The sequence below is a fragment of the Cyprinodon variegatus genome, unplaced genomic scaffold (genome assembly GCF_000732505.1).
Source record: "Cyprinodon variegatus isolate N-32 unplaced genomic scaffold, C_variegatus-1.0 Scaffold869, whole genome shotgun sequence".
NCBI classification, from domain to species: Eukaryota; Metazoa; Chordata; class Actinopteri; order Cyprinodontiformes; family Cyprinodontidae; genus Cyprinodon; species Cyprinodon variegatus.
In genome coordinates, this window is record NW_015151322.1 from 223,036 (window position 1) to 247,949 (window position 24,914).

The 24,914-nt window shown below is 37.7% G+C and overlaps 1 protein-coding gene across 2 annotated transcripts in view; it reads right to left on the reverse strand.

Moving 5' to 3' along the window:
• Positions 1-10,658: 10,658 nt before the first annotated feature.
• LOC107099431 (presenilin-1-like) overlaps positions 10,659-24,914 on the reverse strand; it is a 19,955-nt gene continuing 5,699 nt past the window's right edge. The window contains exons 3-11 of one of the 2 annotated variants that reach the window (XM_015397534.1): positions 19,309-19,637; positions 18,862-19,003; positions 16,057-16,124; positions 15,708-15,928; positions 15,303-15,401; positions 14,386-14,478; positions 14,125-14,298; positions 11,433-11,551; positions 10,659-11,302 (exon numbers count right to left, since the gene is read on the reverse strand). In XM_015397534.1, coding sequence (XP_015253020.1) covers positions 11,147-11,302; positions 11,433-11,551; positions 14,125-14,298; positions 14,386-14,478; positions 15,303-15,401; positions 15,708-15,928; positions 16,057-16,124; positions 18,862-19,003; positions 19,309-19,637 — 1,401 coding nt within the window. In that variant the 3' untranslated portion in view covers positions 10,659-11,146. Of the gene's footprint in view, positions 11,303-11,432; positions 11,552-14,124; positions 14,302-14,385; positions 14,479-15,302; positions 15,402-15,707; positions 15,929-16,056; positions 16,125-18,861; positions 19,004-19,308; positions 19,638-24,914 lie in introns of both variants that reach the window. The other variant, XM_015397533.1, reaches the window with a different exon arrangement.

Below are 24,914 nucleotides of genomic sequence, written 5' to 3' on the forward strand. Positions count from 1 at the left end.
AAAGTGTCTACGAAGTGTATGAGAAGAAAAGAAAGGCTTTAGAAGAGGCAGATATATCCCAGAATTATTATGGGATTTGGTGTCACAGCGGGCCACTGTCACCTTAAGGGCAAATTATACTTCTGCAACCGCACACATCAAATGGTGCTTGCGTCTAGTTGTGAACCAGTTTTGCTGGTATGCTTCTGCAACATAAGTCTGGAATTTCTACTGTAGGGACGCACAGCAGTTTCCCACCAAAGTGCTAGGGGGAGCCTTTTAGAGAACTCGCGAGAACTTAGACAGATGATCACAAGAACTTCTGTAGCTGGTTTTTCAAAACATGTCTGAGGCATTGTACAAGTCGTTGTACTTCCGAAACCTTCTCGATCAAACTTTCGTCGTGGTTATACATTGTTGTTATTACTCCTCATTTTTTTTAAATGGCGCGCCCTGGCAACGAATCGAGAAGAGAACCACACAGACAGGCGGAAAGGCATAACAAGGACCAATCACAGCTGCTTTTTGTCTGCGCACTTCTGCTCGACATCCGACGTGTAGTCGGAATTTTTTTTGAGGTGCTCGACGACTGTTGCAGAGCCTCTGCGCAGGGGGGCGTGGTTGTGCACAGAGACAGATTTGACGGTTGCAGAGGCTATGCGTCAGAAGTATAAATTGGCCTATAGGCTGTCGCTACTCGTCAGCGGCGACTACTAACAAAGATGGCGCAGGTACCGCGCGGTGGACGAGGAGTTATGTAAGCAATGGGGAGCAAAAAGCAGTGATCATCGGTCCGAACGGTAGGTTAACCGTTTGCTATAAAGTCCACTATATGGCCCAGCTCTATATAGTGATCAAGGGTTTTAGTGGTTAGGGAGGACCTTTCGGGCACAATAAGCTTGTATGAACTATTGGAACAGCAACTTTTAAACAGAGCATGCTCGGGGAGAAAAGAGCTCGTGCACACTCTTGCATGCTTTTTTTTTTTTTTTTTTATGTGCGAAAATGAAAATCCTCCACAATACCTTTAATAGTCAGTGGTGATTGGTTAATGAGACATCTTGAAGTGTTTCGACACATTGCCAAACTGTATTGATGCTGCATCGATACTGTCTCACAGAATACTGACACCTGCTGGACAATTAAAGACACTACAGGCAGCTTATTTGACAGATTAAACTGAGTTGATTTCATGACCTAGTACAATGATATCATTTAAATTATATCGGTTATATTGTATTATTTCATAAAAAATATCAAAATATTTTTAGATGCCGCCAATAAATAATGTAAACATATAACATGAAAATTTAGGGGGAAATGTGAATGGGGATGCTTGTGGACCTTTAAATCATATTTTTAAAACAGTAAGTACAGTAAAAACAGTAAATAAACTAAGAGTCAATTTGAAATGAACTTTAACTCAGATAAGTTGAGTGATAAGTGAGAGGAAAAGGATGACACAACGTGAAAATTAAAATTAAAATGCAACGTTCCTATTTCTTTTAGGCTGTTTCAAATTTCTTTATAATTTTAATGATAAACTGCAAAAGATGAGAATTGTTTTAGCAGATTCATCATGTTGACAGATAAGTTTTTAAATACAGTTTAGTGTCAGACAATCAGAAAAAACTCCTGTATCTGTCACATGACTTTCTTGAAACAACACGTGCACCGATACAGTGTTTTGTTCTATGGGCTCCACACATGCACCGATGCACCGGTGTTGTTGGACCATCACTAATAGTTTGCTCAATTCATGGAAGAAAAAAGTAATCAAAACAAATTGGGACATCTAAATCAGTCAGGGCCAGATAATGCCCGAGCTGATTATTTAAAACATTTAAAGACTTGAAATCCTTCCTGATTTTTGAAGATCAAAAAGAACATACAACCCAAATCTTTGTATAGAATACGTATAAAAACAAACATGTCAAAACTACTTGCAAACAACAAGAAGAAATGATTATTTTGGGACTTTAAAGAGTAAACCACATAAGCAAAGCTGTGTTTATGTATCTGCCAGAGGGCTCCAGAAGAATGTCGTCTTCTCTCAGTTTAGCAGTGAAGCCTTTTTTTTCCCACACCTAAGTTATCTACAATTAAGTTCCTGGTGTATGAATATATATCAAAATGACACATTCAGTGAGAAATGTAACCAATTTCTACAGTTCATCTACTTTTTTTACTTTGAATACTGGGAGAAGCAATTAGCAGTTGGTAAGACATCGTGTCCTCACAAGACTCTCTGTAGACATCAGTAAACCAAATAAAAACTAGAATTAAAAATTACACGCATAACAGCTTTCATTAAACAAGTAAGTTTGGATTCTGATAGTGTATGATTGCTTTATATACTACATTAGTTGGAGTAAATATTTTTTTGCAGGTAAGCATGAAGATTCTAAACAATCGAATATAGAAATAAATTGTAAAATTTAATTTAAACTCTCCCATTTATTTATTGAATGAAGGACTGAATAAACTGCTCGTTGTTTTATGTTTTATATAAATAAAAAATGGTGACATTGTTATATATTTTAGTTTTTGATATAAACCTTTTTTCATGATTATCTATCATCTTTTGGGGTCCAATGTCAATCCCAGGGTATTCGGTAGTGATTTTGAAAATAATTATCAGGGAAATAAAGTTTTGATTGATATGATTAATAATATGGCCAATTTAAAAAGTGTCTTATTTTAGTTTTAAGCACACTTGAGTCAATAGTTTGTAGAACCCCCATTCACTATAGCCACTCATCCAAGTATTTTAAGGAATTCTGTGCATCTACAAGATTTGCAAAATCTAAAGATTGGTTATTTTGACTTCTTCTTTGTAAATAGATCTCGCTAATAAACATCAATTTTTAAGTCTTCAATTATTTGACTGGATCATTTTAACACATTAATCTGCTTCCATGTAAACAGTAGCAGATGTTGCTTGTTGGTAGAATTACTTTCATGCTGTAAGTTTAACATTCAACAAGGTCTCAAATCTTCCTCACTTCCTTTTAATTTAGGTCTATTCTTTTTTTATGCACCTGTTAAAGTAAAGCATCCCCTTGCCAGTGTGACAGTATCACATACTTGTTGCATTTAGGCATGTAGGCTCAATATAATTAATTTATTTTGTTTGGCAAAATGCAAACAGGAATCCTTTCAGTAATGGTCAGATCTGCCAAATGGCTTTCCTGTCACCAAATACTCTTACCTGAGCTTTGAAGTTCAACTAAACTTACCATGGCCCAGTTGGCTGCTTCACTCATTAATCTCCTTCTTTCTTGGGCTGTTAGATTAACTGAGTTTGTCAGTCTTCTTAGGTTTCCTGTCAGGCCATCCTCTTTCAATTTGCATCCGATGGGTTGAACATCACAATGTGAGATAATCTGATAGAGATCTAAATTTCTCTGGAAACACACAGAACTTCTAAATTTATTTTGAAGACAAATTACACAGATAATTGCAAATTAGGTGGTGTTATAGTGATACTAGTTGCACTGGATGTTGGAGGCGAGTGGCGGCCTAGTGGTCAGGGCATTGCGCTTGGAATCCAGAGGTTTTGAGTTTGAGCCCCACTTCCACAGACTTCCACTCTTAACCTCCACACTGCCATCCGGGTGCCGCACAATGGCATCCAACTGCTCCCCAAGGAGATGAGTTAAATGCAGAATTAATTTTGTTGCTCTGTAGTTGTGACAGGGTAATGACAATAAAACTCTGGGGGGAAAAAATGTTAAGTAGGTGTATTGAAGTAAGGGAGGTTCAGTTATTCCATAGAAAATTCCCGATTACTATAGTTTTTACAAAAAACACCTGATCTTAGAATATTGTTTCTGAGCCTTGGAGACCAAATGGATTCATGTTAAACTCTTAAAGCATCCAAACTTGATACAGATCTACTTTATCATCCATGATTCTGACATTGTCCCTCCTGGTATTAAAACACATTTCATTGGGATATAAAGACCAAAATAACAAATACATATATCCAAAAAAATATATAAATCGCCTTCTTCTCTTTATTCAAATTTATGGGAATTCATTTCGAAGATGTGACAACGCAAATTATGTCGCATAAACAAGTCACATTATAACCATTTACAGTTAGGGTTTTTTTTTTTACCTTCACAAGGCTTTGTTTTTAGGAAAGGGTGGTTGACCTGAGGTCTCAAACCTTCATATGCTGAGAGGGTAAGGAAGGATCATCAGGTATTTTTAGTGCTCAGCTTTGCCAAAGAGCAAAAATAGATGGCCACCCACCTCCAAGTTGGCATTCACTATAACATTTACAAGTTTTTGCATCCTATGTGCCAGGAATAGGAGTGTTTTATTACCAAAGCCTAATGATTACAATGCTTAGGATGTCAGTCTCTGATTTAAAGAAAATGTACATTTTCCTCAGCCAGACCTTTCTGCTTTGATTTCAGGTCATTAAGTCTAGCCATAAGTTTAAAAAGAGCTCTAAGCCACAGGATTTAGGTTCAAATTACTAAGCTTTACATCCACCCTTACACTGAGTCAGAGAAGAAAACCCATTAGGGAAAACAGCTGCACTCTCTTGGCCACACAGTCTTTTGAAATCTTGTTTAACATGGGTTTTATTCTGTCCTATAGTTGCTTTCATCTATGTTGTCCTCGTCGTTCCAAAGATCCCATTGCTTGCCTGTCATGCTTCCAAAGGAAATCTTCAGCCCTCAAAGCTGCCGGCTTAGCTTCTGCGCCTGTCGCTCCTTTGCATTGAAGGCGTACTTTGTGTCCTGTAGCTGTTCTATGATCTCCTTGGCCTCCTTCATCTCCACGGTGAGCTGGTTGTACTTCTCAACCAGCTCCTGGTTCTCTCGCCGGAGCTCCACCACCAGCTGGCTCAGCTCCTCACTCTGCTTCCCGCAGTGCAGCTTCAGCTGCTCCATCTCAGCGAGCGTCTCCTCCATGCGCTTCACCAAGCTCTCCAGCTTTTCCTGAGACATCGTGTTAGAATAATTTATACACCTACAGAGGTGCTTTTGTTGTTTTCACAAAGACTTCACCCAAACTGTTCCGAGGTGTCTGAGCTTGATGATTGTCTGCAGTGATTGGTAAAGTCTAATCCTTGCCTCGCCCTTACTGCACGCTAATCCCCTTAGCAGAGTTATCCCTGGAAACTTGTAACGCACATAGGAGTTACACATGGTGACAGCATCTCCTGCCTAAGTCCACCCTGCACAGAGGGTGAAAGAGGTGGACAGATTACTTCAGTTCACTGTAGCCTCAAACACGCTTAAAGACATAGAAAGAAATGTGACATCTACTGAAAAGTCTCCCTCTTCCCAATGTTGTCATCCATCTCACACATTTCACATGTGAAGTTGCTACAGCTGAACAAATTCAGTGTATGTTATTAGGATTTTATACGATGGACCATTACGAATGATTGCATACAGGCCTGTTGCAACAAGGCAAGCAAACCAAGCAATTGTCTAGGGCCCCAAGCTGCCATGGAGCCCCCAGACAATAACTGACCTGGTTATTAACTGCATCTTTTGACTAATAGTATGAGCGCCAGTGTTCCCTCAAAGCTGTGCACTTGTTGCGCAAATGCGCATTCTCAGCATACAATAACAACTTTGAAGCATATAAAATAAAATCCAAGATAAAGTATAAATCTGTTACAGTTTAACCTTCAAGTAACAGTTCAAGTGAGTTCTGCTTGGGGCCCCCCAAAATCCTTGAAACGACCCTGATTGCATAATTATGAAGTTAACGTCAAATTGAAAGTAGGAATAACGCATGAAAAGTATGAGAATCGAACGTCCAACTAAATCGAAACACACCAGCATCCCATTTCATAGTCTGGTCTGACACCAGTTGCACTTTGTGTGCACAGTACAAATTGTTTTATGTGTACAAATTTATTCTCTAGGGGTCTTTTACATGCCTTTCTATTTTTTCTGTGAAATATACATACCTTTTAGGTCAGGAGTCGCTGCATAATGCTGTTATAATTTCATAATGATTCTTGATTCCTGACATTTATCTTCCAGCTCCAGTTAAACTGAAAATATAGAAACAGTCACATTTAAAGTCTCACTAAACTGAACTTACTCGGGGGTGGGGGGGATTAATAAAGTTAGAATCTCTAGATGCGCAAAGTTGGTAGAGACATACCCCAAAAGAATTAGAGAAGTAAATATGGGAAATTATGTTTCTTCAAAGTATTTTTTTTTATTATCGTTTAAAAAAATTTAACTTATTTAAATTTACAGCTTTTAAAATGTACATGTACAACACCTTTCACAGATATCACAATCAAAAAATGCTGCTCAATAATAAAAAAAAACACTGCTAATGTGTAAAGCCTAGTTAAAAGCCTGTTTATATAAAAATGTATTTAGTTGCTTCTTAAAAGACTCAATAGATTTAATAAGGCACGTGAAAAAGGACAATAGAAGCAGGTACTTCCTTTGAGCCATCAGCTGGAAAGTGGAAGTTTTTTAATTAGTCTATAGTACTCCAGTAACTTCAAATAAACTGCTTTTAGAGTCTGAGGGGAACAATATGGCGTCAAAAAGCTATCAATATATCCCAGAGGTTAGCTATGTAGTGTTCTGAAAGCTAGGGTCATATTGTAATGTTTATCTTATTGCACAGATAAAGTACTTACCCCTCACTGGTCCTTATTAAGACAGATAAAAAGACTATTACAAATATCCAAATAAGACAAGAGAAAAGCATGAATGACTATTTCTTATTTTTTGATTAACATGATCAGAGCTTTGAAATGTTTCTCAAATGATAAAAACTAATTTGTACCAGTTTTCTGGTCTCGGTTTTGATCACATTTAGTTGCCAGTAGTTGTACAAGAGCTATTGTGTGAGTGAGTGAGGTCAAATAGTTAATTCTCAGTAGAAAAGAACAAAAAAAGCTAAATACTATCTGCATACATATGATTCAGGATCTTATCCACTACTTTATGTAAGCCTGTTAAAAAAATCACAATACAAAATGACTGTAATGTGAAAAAAGGTTCAGTGGATATGAATGTTTGCAAGATACCATGGGTTTGTTTTTAATTAATAGGTTTTCTTTTGCCATATTTTCTTTATGTTGAATGGAAAACATACCAAAGGAAGTGAAAAGAAGTGACTGACTCTGAAAATCAATCCTTTGAGATTGCTTTTGAGAGTATTTAGGGGCCATATCTGAACCAATCAGAGGTCTAGAATGCTAACAAAGTATTAAGGAATTACCTCCTTAGTTTCAGAACGTCAGCAGGCCTCATTGAGGCCTCATTCACCAAGTCACTGTGTGAGCCTAAACATTCCGGGTAAGCTGCGACAATGTGTTCCTAGTTCTCATGGAAACAGAGCTCCAGGCAGAGAGCCAACTGCTCCCATCAGCCAGTGGGCACCAAGGAATGGTGAGTGAGGAATGTTGGTGTCCCAAATTACTAAGGAATTTCCACAATTTTCCCCATCTTCTCCTGAGCATCGGTAACTAGGAAGAGTGCGTGTTTGATAATCGCAGCATGTCACTGCATTTCATAACTATGCGAAACAACTGAACCAGACTCCAGGGTGCTAACTGGGTTACTTTCTGACCTGCAGAAAAAGAAAAAGAAATTCATTGCAGAAATTCTTGACAACAATACTGGCTTCAGATTAGCAATCTGCTCTTGCTGTTAAAAAAAATATTTTTCTTTGCCAATGTGTTTGTCGAGTCCATCATAAAACGTAAATTGGTCAAGAGTTGTTTATGGTGCAGCTTTACTTCAATTTATTTCAGATTATTAATATAGCGCCACTTCACTTTACAGAGACAATTCAATCAAATCATCCAGACAGATTGGGTAAGATTTATAATCTACACTAACTCAATTGATCTCATAGAGTCGCTGACCTTGCAGGATTTACTCCTACTGTAGATGAGCATATAGCACCAGCAGACATTCACTTGCAATGAATGTAGTTGACTCTGCAGCAATCTCTCAAACCAAGCATGCATGTAGGGACTGTGGAGAGGAAAAACTTTCTCTTAATAGGAAGTAACTTCCAGCAGAAGCAGGCTCAGTGTGAGTGGCCTGGGGAAACTGGGAGTGTAATGAGACACAAGCAACAAAAGGAAACAAAGAACCGACCCATAGATAATGCAACGTTAGAAAAGTTAACGGTAAACTCTGCTCCATAGATGGCTCTGTCCAAGGACAATTATTTATCTGAGCTCTGAGCCAGTTTTCATATAAAAACAATTAAAGAGAACACAGTCACAGTAAAAAGCAAATCCATAATTATATGTATTAGAGATACAGGACTTAAGACTGAAAACAGTTTCAACTGTATTATCTGTACAACAGTAGCCCAGCTGATGCCTCCTTCTAGGATGGTTTTAAAGCTAAACAAAGCAACAGGCCACATGAAGCTATAATGACGAGAAAATGCAGAGAGAAGATAAAAGTAGGAGTTGAAATAGCAAATATTACAAAATTGGAGAATATAAGTAGAATGTAGCAGAACGAGGAAAAGTGGTGCCTAGGTTCTCCAGGAGCCTAAGTTTATAGCAGCATAACTAAAGAGATAGCTCAGGAGAACCTGAGCCAATCTACAGTGGGTACAATAGGTATTCTAATACTCTGCTATTTTTCAAGTTCTCCTACTTAGAAATCATGGAGGGTTCTGAAATTGTCATCATAGGTGCACATCTGTGAGAAACAAAATCAAAAAGAAAATCCAGAAATCAAAATGCATGATTTTTTTTAACTATTTGTATGATACAGTTGCAAATAAGTATTTGAACACTTATACAAAGATTGGTTGCAGCTTACCATGAGGAGGACGACGTGACATCAAAGGAGACCACCAGGGCAGCAAGAGACGACGGCAGACCAAGGCTCGGCTCTAGAGGCTAACAACTGGAAATGGACAGAGGAACACTGAGCTTCAGAAGAGCCTGCAGACTGAGTGAGCGGTGGAGCGGGATGAGATATGGCATCAGCTCTGTCTGCACTGGAGGTAGGATACGAAAACTACGACGGAGAATTAGCACCAGGCTCGGCCAGGTTCATGTTGGTGCAATCTGCAGTCTGATCATTGGCTATTACACATTGTATCTTAAAGTATGCCAATATTTTATAAGAAAAATTATATTTAAATCATATTCAAGGAATAATGAAAAAAAGCAACACCGACTAGCAGTTTTCTTTATTTTTTTGTTAAACAAGAATGATAAATTTGATAAAAATGGATCTTTGATTTTAAAACAAAATGCTTAGGTCATATTCAGTTTTAGTGAAAAGTTCGAAATAAAAACATTTTTGCTTTTCCTTGAAATTCCATTAGGATCTTAAACAGAACCAGACGTATTGTGGAGCAAAACATTTTCATTTAGTAACTCTCACTACAACATAAGCTAGAGCTGTACTATCAGGATCATGGCAAGCGTAAACTGACTTTGAAATATATATATATATATATATTTATTTATTTCGCCATTAAGAAATCCTCCTTAGAGGAGAAAGAAATAAACAAGTGTAAAACATTTCATGTTTCACTTTTTATTAAAAAAAGAACATAATCTGAATTGGAATAACCTTGCATAACATGTATGTGAAAGAAACAGAAGTAAGCCAGTCACCCAACAGTTTCTTAATGAACATAACTGGGAGTAAAAGCTGCTTCAGCAGAAATATTATTATTGTTGTTCCCTCCGGGGTTCTTCACAAGCACAAAGCCCGGGTGCAATGATGAAAAAACAATCAGTGCAGCTGGTCCTCCTTTATATTCAATATCAGTTCTTTTATTAAACAGCTTAATTTTATCTAAACCAGATTCCATCTTTTAGGTTGGAGTTGCTGGTTTTGTCCTTTTTTTTGTATCCAAAACAGCTCATAACACATGACAAAGCTGTACATCCCAAAAATGTTTACAAAGGATCATATTCTCTCAATAAGCACGGCCTGATGCTGGATACTAGCATACATTTCAAAATGTCTAAACACTTGAAACTGGTTTGAAACATTTTTTTCGTATCACAATGAAAGAGTAATAAATCCCGATGGCATCTGTGCGATGCAGTGAGTTCAGGGTTGGACGTAGCATAGTTCCAAACAGCACCAGGCGAGCATCATGAGGGCAGCTGTAGCCTAAAGGTTTAAAGTTTGTGACCAAATGATCACAGGTTACAATCCCTGGACAGATGGGGGACAAAGACACAGCACACGTCTGTCACACAGGTTTAACAAGAACTACAGAAATGCCCTTGAGCAAGGCACTGAACCCTCAGATTACTCCAGCAGGACTGCTCAGTGGCTGACATTCGCCCGCCTACCTCTTCCAGCTGGGAAGTCTCAAAAGTGAAAGTGAGGGCGAAAACGTGGTGAAGTCTCCTAATCAACTCAAAACTCAATACTGTCAAGAAAAAATGAAATAAAAATCCCCGTTTTATCACAGAAGGGGGAGACGTGTTCATTCATCTTAGAGGGTGGAAATCACCCAATTTAGATTTTTATGTCTAAGGAAATGGAAAACAATAACAACGCAGTTAATATCTACCACTCTAACGGCAGAGAGCAAAGCAGGCGCCAAAACCTCGTAAACATTCAAATAACACATCATCTATTTATCTGCAGTGTCACTGTGTCTGTTCATGTAATGAAGGCGCTATAAGGGTTAGAGCTGGAGTTGTAATGAAAATGGATAAGAGAGGATTTTTTTTGCTATAATCTTTAAGGGAGCTAAAAGAGAAAACTCCCTCGTTGAGAACAGCTACCATGTAGGTGTACCTGAGGAAGGCACCTGCTGTAAAACCCCTATTAGGTGGGGCTGTGCGTATATGGAAAGAGAAGAGCCTCCAGATCTAAATCGGGATCTAATATCCCCCAATTAGTCAGTGTCTCAGAGCTGTAGTTGTTGGACAAACTGAAGATTCGGTCTCCACTTGGTGGGAAATGTCTTTTTAAGTTTAAAAGGAAAAAATAAAATTTAAGAACAGCCATTGTGGAAAATATTTCGGTGCCAGAAATGAAGGCAGAGTGAAATCAGCTGGTGTTTCCAGCATCATGAGTTTCTAGAGGTGTTTTTAAGGGGGCAGAGGGGCCGCTGCATCGTCCTTTATTCTCCTGGCCATAAAGGGAGTGCTGTCATGCTGCTGGCCAGAAGGCGGGGGGGTTGAGGGGGGGGGGACCCAGGCGTCCTGCTAAATGTAGAACTGGTGAAGAGCGAGCTTGTCCATGAAGGGCCGCACCAAGTTATCTGTTGCAAAGTAGAAGACGAGGCCAAAAAAGATGGAGATGGGTAGAGCGGGGAGAGCTTTCCTGAAGATGGCGAGCAGGAGCAGAGTCAGACACAGGCCCTGCAGGGGGGGACAAATATCGTATGATTATGATACAAATTAAACCCAATAATGATGGTTTAACAGTTTCTAAGAAGGGTAGACACTGTGCTGACAGACGGAGTAAGTGAGTAAGGAGCTGGTCACTTACAATGAGGATGGCTACAAAGCAGGCGAGCGTGGTGTTCCAGTCGCCACTGGCTGTGGCTGAGGCCTTCCCCACCAGCATGCTGTAGAAGATGAAGTCTCCCAGCCCCAGCTTGACGCCTCCTAAGAACACAGGAGGTCGCCACATTTAGGGTGTAGTCAGTGCAAACAGTTCCAGTTAGCCCAGCACCCTCCAGCCTTCACAGCTGTAATTACTATAAAAATAAGAACTCCGACCCCATGTTTACAGAAGATTTAAGTTAGAAAGAGCACAGGCTGTCCAAATGGTTAGAACATAAAACCTTGCAACTGCCATAAACAATTGCCTCCTAATCTGTTTCGACTGATAAAAAAAGAAAAACTGTGGCAGTCAGGCGGACCGCAATCTTACAGAAAAAGAGACACATAAAAACGTTCCAGAAACGTTTGTAGAGAAGGGAACCGAAGCAGGAAAGCAGAGAGAAATCTTTGACTTAACAAGTTTAAATTACAAAGCTCATGTTCGTACTGATGTATGTTCATGTTCACCTATATAAAACGCCATCAGCTGCAATGTGTGCTAGTTGTGCCTTGAATACACCTTCCCTATTACCACAATACAAGATGTGGAGAAATATAGGAATGAAGCTTTGTTGCCTTTATACCAAAAAAAGTATTTCCAATTCATTCAAGTTCATAATTTAAAGTAAAGTTTCCTTCAATGCTGATGATGTTTTAGATTTTCCTAAAAATCCCAAAATTACTTCAGTAAATATATATATTAATTTCACAGTTTATAAGTAATTTGCACAAGAGTGAAATTATCATTTATCATATATATTTAATCAAAGAGACACTGAAATAGTTCAGTGTCTCATTTGACCTGTGTTTCTTTGAAGCTACAGAAAACCAAAAATATGCCATCACTGCATAAATGTTTATATCAAATGTAGGAATAAATGCTGTGGACTTGACATTAGAAGGTCATCTCTGGTATAGTTTTAAAGTGATCAAATTTGTGGCAATATTCCTTTGAAGCTGTGGACACATTGATCCAGATAGTTCAGACTGAAGATCAAGTTTTCTTTAATGCAGATGATATTTAACTCTGAGGCAAAGGACATCTGATTTCAAATGTCAAGATAGTGGGTTTCCCATTTTTTCTTGGTGGGCCTTTTTTTTTTTAATCTTAAGAGGTTTTTACTCCCCCCCCCACGACCAATGGTTTCGACAGCTGAACAAAGAAATGTCAACTGCAGCAAAATTGGAGTAAAATAAACCGAATATCTACATAAAATTGGGAAACACCACTGATCCATATCGTCATCTTTAAGGAATTTTTTAGGCTATATCAATCAAATCATCTATCATAATTTCGTACAAATAAAATGCGATTTTTAAATTTAACTCCCTATAAGAGCTTGGAAATAAAAAAAAGTGAAATCATAAGTGTCTTTTTCAAAATCGTATTTTATAATAAAAAGGACCTGAAACTTTTACTTATAAGAATATATAGTTGAACATTTTGCGAGTAGCTAAAGATTCTATGAAGTGTTTTTTTTTATATATATTGTTTAATAGAATTTAACATTTTCTTTAATATTATTCCTTTAAAATGGACAGTGTGTAACAAATTCAGTCTTCCATTAGCAAAAATAGAGCATTGCTTTAACAAAAACATATCAGAAATGCTAACTTTTCCACAGCTTAGAATTAGCAGCTAATAAATGCATAGGTGGTGGTGCACTCAATGGGAGACACACCAGGATGCTTCTGCATTTTTGATCAGAGTAGCTGAAATGGGGCAAACATCAGCCTTTTGCGTTTTACTTTTATCTAAACAAAAATTGAAAAAGCTTCCTGGATGGGAAGTGAAACGTCTTTCAGCTTGGAAACCAAGTCCAGTGGATTGTTTTTAATTTTTTTTTGGAAAGTTTATCTGAAGAGGTTTTGTCAGTGGGGGAAGAGTTCAAAGTCAGCATAAATTACTGTAGATCATTCTAACTTCCAATTTCTGTTTCAATGGAGGACCATCTGTATTCTGTCAAGTTAAAGGCAAAAGAAAGAAACCAAAACAAGAAGAAGAAGTGAAAGAAACATGGAGTGCTCTAGGGAGTGTGAAGCTGTTCATCTGGTGTTCTTCTGTAAGGGATCCAAGATTGAAAGCCTTCATTGGGACATGGCTAATGTGATAAAAACATGCCAACACGTTTCACCCTGAAGGGCCTTTGTCAGAGCAAAACCAAAAGGAAAAAAAGAAATAATAGCTAGGAGAAGATGATATATGCTCAACCTTTACCAGGGCAAGACAATTTATGAGGGAGCAGGACTTGAAAATGCAAACAAAGGTTTCAGGCTTTCTGCTGGGCAGCTGAGGTAATTCAATATAACAATGAAGCTTATTGTGGCAATATGTTAGAAACAGGTCAGTATAGTTGAGTAGATTATTGTAAGTTTTAAGTGTACCACTAAATGGAGGTAAGCAGCTTTAAATTACATCTAAGATCTTTCATTTATTCAGATAGTTTATTAAAAAACTAAACAAAAACCACTTAACACTGCTATTACTAAACAGAAGATATAAGGAACAATCTCCTTTAAAAAACTAAACTGTCAAACCTTAAATGAACTTGTGTAAATATTCGCTTCGCTGACCCGTTACACGTCTAGCACTCTCAATCAAAAGATTAAAGTTTTATTCTGCTTTCAGCACTCACTCTCTTCATCGTCGTCTTCCACAGGTGGACGAGCAGATGGCATCTGCTGAATCTCCCGTCTGGTCTCCTCAGATGTCTGAAGGGGCCCCAGCTGGTGCTGCTGCTGATTGACCCAGTTGGGCGTAAAGCCCCCGTCGTCCTGCGAGGGACTTGAGGGGGGCGGAGACTCTACCGCTGCAGATGAACAAGGAGAAGCAAGTTTATGTACTGGGGAAAAAAAAAAAAAAAACTAAAAAGGAAGACATTTCAATCTGTTCTCACATTCTTGAGTCTGCTGTTGTGGTAAACCTGCTTCTGTTGAGTTCCTGTTGGGCCTGTCAGTGTCCGCCATATTGACGAGCCATACCATTGTAGCTGGAGAACAACAAATGGGACGTAACAAAAACAAGAGTACAAATTAATCAAAAGTAGAAAAGGAGTTTTAAATTAAAATGAAGAAGGTTTGGCTAATCCCAGGGTAACATTTAGTCTTGGTCTTTTTGATTTTCACAAATCATTGGGTGGATTAGAAAAAAATGTGCTAAACTTTTGTGCCCTTCTCAATAATCCAGTCCTCATAGCAGTAAATGAAGGAAGCATCACCCCACCGAAAAACAAAACAACAAACAAAATGAGTTTCTTTTAATGATTTTAATGTTTTTAGAGTATCAATAATGTCAAAAATTACAAATTAAGGGTGTGGGCTTGAAATTCTTTGATCATTTTTTACTCTTTCACTTTTTAACACGTGTGTGTGACCGTGATAAGATGGGATTCTTAATTGAATGTTTTTGGGGGCAATGATCCACACTGATACATCAACTAAATGATTAATAATCCAGTGACACTGGTGCAAAAAAGAAAAAAAAACCAAAAATCCATATAGTCATCTTTAAAGGTATAGAGGACAATCTTTTATTTCCAGGTGGATCATCTAAATAAGTGGTCCTCCTATTATAATTATTCTGGTGATATGTTTACCTAAGGCCGACCTACGTGCTTGTCCCCAGTTAGCTATAGAATGCAGTTTTAAAATTGACTCCCTAAAAGAGATTATATATATATATATATATATATATATATATATATATATATATATATATATATATATATATATATATATTATTATATTTAAGTCTCTTTGTCAAAATCTTATTTTACATTAATTAAAAAAAAAATAATCTGAAATCTTAACTTACAGGAGTAGATGAGAGCTGGAAATATAGGTTCATTTCTCTCCTGAGCCGTCTCTACAAGAATCCTCAGTGGTCCATTAGGACAGAGCACAGCCAGCAAGTCTGTGGTTGGAAAAATGATTAAAATCAGGTTAGTGATGCTATGAACCAAATTCAGGGTCATTTTCTAGAACTTTCAAAACAATGAATAAGCAAAAGAAGATTTTCTGGTTCCTACATTCCCAAATGTTCCAAACCAAAGGCTTCATTCATACAAATAAATCATCACATCAGGAACTATTCTTTTTTTTTTCTCTAAATGCATCATATTTAAAAAAACAAAAAAAAAACAATAAAAATCTCCTGCCCATGAGTCCCTGTATTTAAATGCAGACTCCTCATTTCTGTGCTTGTCAAGGAGAGATTTACCATAAACCGATATGACGGCCAATATGAGCCAGGCGGTCCACTCCGGCAGGTATTTGATGAAAACCAGGGCCATCAGGGCGCTTATCATGATGAGGTAGGCCTGCTGGAGCCGCAGAGGTCCCTTCCAGTGAATACACATCATCCCAACCACACCGAAGTTCCACACTACTATTGCCAGGGTGAAGTAGTCCATGGCCACATTGTAGGTCTTGAAAACCTCTCTGTTTAAAAGAGCAGAGATCAGCTGGAGTTACTGTTATATCAGAAAGAGCTAGATTACTTCACATGAATGAATGAAGTTAAATTAAATTTGTAAAACTACATTTAAATCCATGTTTGCAGTGCTTACTGGAGGTAGATGAAGGAAAAGAAGAAGAGCAAGAGGAGGGAGGAGAGAAACAGCCATCCTTGGATCACCTGAGAATGTAAACATCAGACTGGTTAATATGCAGCACCGCTTAGTTTAATCTGCATCTTTGATCTATTGTTCAACTTAAAACTGTGCGCTTAAATACAGAAACCAAGATGAAGAGAAAAGAAAGTTTAGACAAAGTACCGATATACTCCTCTGAAGGGCAATTGAATCTGCTTTTTTAACCCGCTTTTTGTGTTTAATAACATGTTGTTCACTCACAAGTTTATGTGATGCAGTTCAAAGGAAACATTCAATTTCTTCTAAAATAAACAAAAATGAAGTATAATAACTGAATTTGAATTAAATGAGTGGACCAAACAGGAAAATAAGGAATGTATATTCAATCTTCTACTTCAAAATACTTAGAATCAAAACAATACATAGACTGAAAAACTGCTTCTAAAACCAAATCCGCCCTAATCAGAGATGGATGGTGAGAAACACTGATAGTTGATCACTTTCTGTCACCCAAAGGAAGTAGACCCGAGGAAGAGGAATCAAAAGAAGCTGTTTTGAGTTTAAAATGAAGCCGGAGCAACGTAGAAGTGTAATAAGGTTCTAAACCAGGATTTTCAGCTGGAAACAGAAATGATGCATAGCAAAGTTTTTCACTTCATGTGCCCAAGATCGATGATGAAAAAGAGCGTATCTGTTGTGGGGGTTCAATTTTGAAGTTTTAAAACAGGCAATTTAAAGATGCCAACAAAGATTAACATCAGATGAGAGGTTGAGGTACTAATGGTAAGATATAACCTGATTAATTCAAAGGATTTCATAAACAACTTCCATCTGATAATGTGCAACAAAATAAGTCTCTAAAACTCTAGTTAACATTTGTTTAAATGTAACATATTAAAATAGATTTTTCTAGCCTAAGCAAAACTGCAGTTGTTACAATTCCTGATTTATTTGTGATAAAATGTATGAAACAAAAAAAAGTCTGACCAAAAGCAACCTAAACTGCTGAGTGTGGAGAAAAATTTCCTAACCCCCTTCAATACCTCCTCTACCCACTAGAGGGCCTGGGCCATCACGTTGAGGATCTCTGCTTTAACATCTGCCTAAAACAAAATGTTTGCTGCTTTTTGGAATTCTTTGAGTTTAGGCAAACTATTTTTGTAATAATAAACACACTAATAACTAAGTAAGGAAGAGTAAAAACAATTTAAAGTTTGAAACTTTAAATTGTTTTAAAAGTTTTTTAATTTGTTAATTATGAAATTCTGTGACAACCAATCAGCATAATTGCTCGTAATTACAGGAAGGAAAATCAGTACCATAGATGGTAAGGGTCCCCTTATAAATAATTAACAAAAGCTTTATAGATATGATTTTAATTGATCTGAGAACACTTAAAAGCTCACTCGTTCATGCAATCATATTTGTTCATGCTAAAAAAAAAAAAAAGTATAAATGTTGATTTTCTTTAAAGGTAATAAACTGGTCTAAAATGCTGAAACAGAGCTGTCAGCTTAGGCTCAGTGTTTCGGAAGAAACTGGTCAGTTTTGACTCCAACACCCCTTTAAAGCATAAAACCCTTATCAATGACTTAAAAATATTTACAGATGAATTAATAACATATCTCTAACCAATTTATCGGCCATCTAAAGGGGAGCCTTAGTGTAAAGAAGTACTGGAAAGTTAAAACATGCTGAGTGCTGAGCTACATTTTTTTAATGTGTTTTTAAATGCTATATCTAACATTTAGCGACAACCTAGATCCAAAACCTCACCATCAATTGGGGCTTTACACGTTTTTTTTTTCATAATACTGTGATTAAAATATAACTTAAATCTCTACTAAAAATACATCTCTTTGTTTTCTAAAATTATATCAAATGGATTTAACAAATAGTTATCTAAATAAATTTGTAAATAGGCTTTAATCTGGTTGCTGTTTTAGTGCCTCACTTCACAGTAAAAAAACAAAAAAACCACACACACAAAAAAACAAGCTTCCTGATCCAAACTCTTAGTTAATAATCCTTCACTTTTAAATGAAATAATCAGAAAACATCCCTTTGCATGTTTATATTAGAGTGTAACACAGTGTTATTACTGCTGATCTGCATCATTCAGATATCATTTCACAATACCAGCTTGGCTCACTTGGATTTTATCTGAACTTACCAAAGATGCTTATGGTTAATTGTTCTGCCCAAAAATTTCAACCTAATAAATCCTAAATACAACTCTTTGAATTGCATCTTATTGAGAGCAGTTTGAATGACTTTTGTTTTTACTGAAGGAGAGAACAGGTTGCAGAGGGTCTGGATAGCAGCTCTGCTCATGTGCAGCCTTACAGCACACAGTTTATAGAGACTTTTATAATAAATGGTAAATTCTTGACAGACCAACTTTTGGGTAAATGAAAACATCTGACAATGAGTAAGATCTTATGTTAAAAAAGTCGCTTGTGCACAGGAAGATATTCAAACCCGTTCACATGTGAGGATCTTTTATGATAGGCTGACACAAAGTGGAGGATAAACATGAAAAACATAACATGGCATGGTAGAGGCAGCCTCCACATGATAAGGCAAGGGGGTGGCAGCATCATGCATATGGGATTAGTTCATTTCCTGAAGCTTGTAGATGTAATATGATAAAGTGCAAAAATAAGTGCATTTTACTAATTTATTTGGTACATTCCTCTTTCCTCATTGAAACAATAACATAGATAAGTGTCAACGGTGAAATAAAGAATTCTCCTGCATTATTCGAGCCTCTGTCTGTACCTTGTAGCAGCGATACTTGTATAACAGCACCAGCACCAGTGTCATGACGATGATCACAGTGATCATGATCGTGGCGTTAAGGATGGAGTTGACGGCTCGCTGTGCGACAGTGTCCGTTTCCTCGGGGAAAGGTGTGTAGATCCTGGAGTTGAGACGAGAAAGAACAGCTGAGCTAATAGCTGAACAGGAAATGCAAATAAATTATCTCAATAAATGAGTAAAAATATTCAGTTTTTAATCTAAGCCCATCATTCGCTTCAACAAGAACCACAGTGACACTTAAATACTCAACTGTCAAACATGAAATATGGTACAGTGCCTCCACCTAGTGGTTGTTATGTTTAACTACAAGACAAATCAACCACATGTAATGTTTGAAATCTGGTCAAAGTCTAAAACCTGATCCGTTTATGAGCAGGAATGAGGTATAGGTCATAAAACACTCACAGTCGCTGTCCATCGTTCCTGGTGTAGAAGCTGACAGATTTTATGGTTGCCACGACCACCACCATGCACAGGGTCACAGGCACAAAGAGCATGATGACGTGCTTGGCCCCGTATTTCAAGGTCATCTCCTCATCCTCTTCCTCTTCGGTCTCCACGACTCGAGCGGGACGAGCGGCGGGTGGCTGCCCGTTCTGCTCGGGGTTAGTACGGTTTCCTCCTCCTCCATCCCCTGCTCCGGCCCCAGAGCCTCCCCTGGACCGTGCTCTCGTCTCTGGTGCCTCATTGGGTTGAGGGTTGGGTTCTGGGCTGGTATTTGTCTGTTGTTGGTCCTTTTGGCACAGAAGAACAAACCCTGTTATTCTCATAATAATTCATAATTCAACCAAAGACAAGAAAGAAAAGCTAGAAAAAAAATGAATGGAGTAAAAAATTAACAGCATTTGTAACATTATCACTATTCCCAAATCACAGTGGTCAATTTTGGTCACATTTCTTACAAGAAAATGACCCTGACTTTCTCGCTCCAGTCTTATAGGTGGCGGTACCACACTTAAAGTGGGTTTGCCACCAAACAGAAAAGAAGAGAGAGTAGCAGCTCACACAGGCTCAATCCTAAACCAACCGCCTATGTTTTAACCACTAACTATTGAGGATCACTCCCAATGAAGTCACACTCGCATCAGTGGAGGGCACCTTGATTGAAGGTGGGCGGGTATAAATGAGAATGGGACGCCCTCCTCCCTCAAACAGAAAAGGTATCCCATGTGCGTCGCTATAGCTCTGTGGCACAGATTTACATGGCATCAAACATTTGTCCCTTTCTTAAACATACATTTCTACAGTCAAAAATACTTTTAAAGAGGACTTTCCCTTTTGGAATTAATGAAACGATTTTTTTCCCCTAACTTGTGACTTTCTATCACTGTGATGAAGATGCAACGAACCAGCAGAATTTAACACTTAAATGCATGAGTTTCCTCCAACGTTACGCCGTCTGCATTGAAGCAGACTCGCTATATAAGGGCTGAATGGTCGACTCACCCTACCAACTGGTTTTGGTTTTGGTTTAGGCCCCTCAACAGGAACGGTTAGTGCTTAGGGGAAGTGTTTAGGGGTCAGTTTGGGATTGGGCCACACAGAACCATGCATATCCAGATCAGCAGAAGTAAACACTTTTCTACACAACAGTAAAGTCAGCTTTTAAGCTCAAGAAAATAAAAGCCTGAAGTTAAACATCTGCATGGAGGTTGGTGCACAGTAAGGAAAACAAAAATCAAATTAGAGCACTACTTAATTTGGGGGAAAAAGTAAAAATGCAGTTTTGTTTTTTAGCATATAAATTCAACCTGATTCCAGATTTCAAACCTGGACTCTGGCTGCAAAAGGTCAAAATCATTTCCAGACAGAACGCCGACTCAACTGTCACAAATCTAGAATGAACCAGAAATAATCTGGTCAAAATTTTTACTTGAGTGATATCTTCATAAAATGTTGCTACTCTTAGTTGAGTCAAAAGTTTGGCTACACCATCTACGGTGAGCTTGTTGTTTTCTTTTTTTTGAAGGAGGTTCCAGACAATGACACACAGTCAACATTTATATCAATTTTGTATTTAAATATCATAATTAATAATCATTTATTTTTTGCACAAAAGCGTAAAAACCATTAACTGTGAACATTGAAAGGTAAAGTTGATATACAGTAAGGAGTGAATATTATCAGTGGAGGTGCTAGTTTCATGTTTTAAAGGAAATTGGTTTAGAAAAAAGTTTTCTACTACCTGGAATTTTTATATTCAGTAAAATTATTTATTTTACTTTTCTTTTTTTCTCTTACTTTATTTTAATTTTTAAAATACCAAAATTTGCACAAAACTTTGCATTTTGGTCCGTCTTTATTACTTAATAAATATATCCGATGATATGATCAGTTACTCTGTAATAGAGCGGACCTTCAACTAAATACTTTTACAGACTTATTTGAGTAAATGTATAAAAGTACACTCACTTAATTTGCTGACGAACTATTATCACTTAAGTCCAATGTTTGGGTGCTCTACCCACCTCTGATATTGTCGTCCCTGTAAACCTGCCAGCTGAAAGGCAGTGAGCAGCAACAGGCAGGAAAAAACACAGTAACGTGTTTCTCGAGTGCTATATTAAGTAATGTGCCACTTTCTTTCTCATAAAACATAAAACAAAATTTTAGAAAAGCACTGCACAGGAGAACAAATATGGCAGAAAGCTACCTTATTTTCAAAGCTGTTAATGTTGAAATTTGGGCATATTTTGAGAATAACCCGAGTATACTTCTTTCTACATGTCCAAAAGAAGTTTTCCAGTGTAAACAAAAAAATCTGTCCCTTTCCTGGCTCTAATCCTGTAGGAAAAAAAAATAAAAAAAGTCTCAAAGATCAATAAATGGAAAGGTTTAAATATGTTTACTTTCTATAAACAAAACCCTGAGGAGCTGCTAGGGAGTTTGGGCTGTTTTCAAACAAAACAGGAAGGGAGCTGAACTTGTTGCTGCTTAAGTTAATCAGAGGAGGAGGAGGAGGAGGAGGAGGACTGCACCCAGTTCTGCTCTGGTTAATAAATGACTTCAGAAATATGAGGAAGCTGTACTTTTCAGTTGCAAAAACCTAAATATGAGAAACATTTGTCAAGTCATCAGTGCAAACCTCTGCTGATACCGTTACTGATGAAGAACAGATGTGAAACAACTTAAAAAAAGGTTTTGGCTTTAAGCAGTAGACATGGGCCAGTTATCTGTCAGGCATCAAGTTTAAAAAAAAATGAACCCTCAACAAAAACCATACAATTTCAAAGGTTTTAATCAATTTTAATGAAATCCCAGAAAAAGTGCAGAAATTTCACCCGCCGTTTTAAGAAAAAACATCTTAACTAAAGTACAGTATATACACTCTTATTATAGGGGCTGAAATACTCATTCCATTAGCAGATAAATTACCTGCTCAAATAAGGTACAAAGAGATTTATGTCAAGAAACGTTTACTTATTCTAAGATCATTTTTTGCTGAATTTTACTTGTAAGTTCAGGGCAGCATTGAGCTACAGAGCTTATGGCTTTGGGGTCTGCTGAACACAGATCAGAACAGATGTGCAAAGGCTGGAAAAAAAATAATTTGGCTGTGGATCAGCATGCACCACAGAACTGTGAGGAAAGCAGTGTAAGACAATCATTACTTTACCATTTCTCAAAAAGATGACTGAAGCACTATATGAGGTCACTGACTCTTACTCCAGCACTAAACAGGGAGCAGCAGCTCAGTTAAAAACTGATCTCATACTAGCTGTAAATCACCCTGGAGCCGTTCTGTCAGATTCGGATTCAGATAACTCAAAGGTCTGACTAGAAGGGCCAGACCGTGAGGCAGGCTGACACTTGTAGCATGGAGAACATCAAGCACTTCATATTGATACAATAATAGTACGACAGGAGGCAAAACCCAACAGGCTGCAGAGAAAAATACTCTGATACTGCATTGTTTCGCAGGCCTGGGAATGAGGCCAAGGACACAAGGTGCAGAGTCACCCCCAGATTCCACATACTCCGTCAGTGCTAAACTCCTCCTTGTTCACGAGTTGTGCAGATTACTTGTCTGTCGTGCTAATCAATGAGAGCTGTTCCACATCCACCGCTACTCCTCCGTCCACATACGTCTTCTCCGTCCATCACCAGACAAATACGGACCCAAGCTATGCTTTGCTCCGCTCCGGTCCGTTGGAAGCCGGCCAGGTCAAGAACCGCAAGAAGATCCGGTTTGTCAAATTAAAATACAGTTACGACAGATTGGTAACTACAAATTAGAGCATGATTCTTATAGATTCCAAAAATCTAAAAGACCATTTAATTAAATGATTAGATGCAGACTATAGGTACTTGAACATACCCGGAAGCAGATTTCTCATCTCAATCAAAATATCTATTTTATACTGACAGGCTTAACAGTTTAATCAAATCCAGTCAAAAAAACTTCTTATTGCAGGCATGGATGAAGAGATGCTGAGTTTGGAAGTAGAGAACATAGTTCATAAAAAAACTATTTTGTATGATCCTAGTTATTTAGTTCATTTACGCATGATTTGCTTCTGCAAAACTTGAGCAGTCATGGAGGATGTGGGATTTCGGGGTCAGAGTTATGGAGAAAAACTAATGCTTTCTGTACAAGAAAGCATAGGTAGGTGGATCTGCATGAAAGCAGCGATCTGACTAGCTGTGGCTACTGAGGTCATACAGTATGAAACAGTTTGGGTTTAACCATATGTTACAGTACAAGTTTAACAGTATGAAAGTAAAACACTGTTATGGCAGTAAAAAGACTCTGACCTTGGCCTTCAGCTGTGAGGGAAACACCTTTATTTACAGTAACAGCTGATTAGTCAACCCATACCAACCTTCATAGTATCCGTGTACATTTACACGTTTTAACATTGGATGTTTCTTTAAAGTGACAATTCCACACAAAGCTGTGAATAATTTGAAGATAGAAGATAATCAATTGAAGAAAATATTTTTGTAGATATGAAATTTGTTGAAGATATTCAGCTCTCTTTAAAATCCCTAAACAACACCTATTGACTTCAGCTGTCACATTATGAGTGAACAGAGCTAATTATCAACAAATCATGATAAATTCAGCCGTTTTGTAAATTGAAGCATCAACAAGTCCAAGAAATGCAGCTGGTAGAGTTCAGTGATAAAACAATATCCCAAAGATGTTTGACTTCAGATCAAAGCTGTTCAATGCATCATCCTAAAAAATATATATAAAAACCAAACTGCTTGGTAATTTCCCATTAGCCTTGTGAAGGTGTACAATTTTGTCTCTAGTGTCTTTGAACAGCTCTTTGGTCTTGGCCATGTTCACACTGCAGCCTGAAGTGACCCAAATCTGATTTTTTTGCCCATATGCGGCCTGGATCTGATCTTTTCATGGCTGTCTGAACAACACAGATCCGATTTTTAACAATGCCACCCAGGCCACTGTGTGTGGTCCTGAATCCAATACAAATTTGATCTTTTCAAATGCGACCTGTGTCCGAATGGCCAGGTCACATTCATCCGGCCTGAACGCCATTAATACCCAAGAAAGGTCATTATTCTGGGTCTTGCTATGAAGAAGCGGCAAGAAAAACAACCACCATGGCAGATGATTATGATACGGAGAGCAGTATTTATGTTTAACCATCTTGAAAAGATTGTATTTTTATGGTTGGGAAAGATCGCTAGATGCGCTCTGGTACTACCATCCATGTTTACTTCTGTAAACTCAGAGCAGGCTGGCCTGTGATATCATTGCATCCTCTACTGGATTATTTCTTTTAGATTGTGTCTCACAGTGGATGCACCTACGATGACAATTTCAAAGCCCTCCGTGATTTCTGAGTGCAAAACAGCAGGGTGTTTAAATAGTTATTTTCCTCACCGTATGTTATTAATTTAGTATGTTATATAGAAATATGAAATTAGTAAGACAATTCGACTATAAAAACTCATAAACATATACTTAAAACTAAAGAAGAATAAATCAAGTATATATATATATACACACATATATATATATATATATATATATATATATA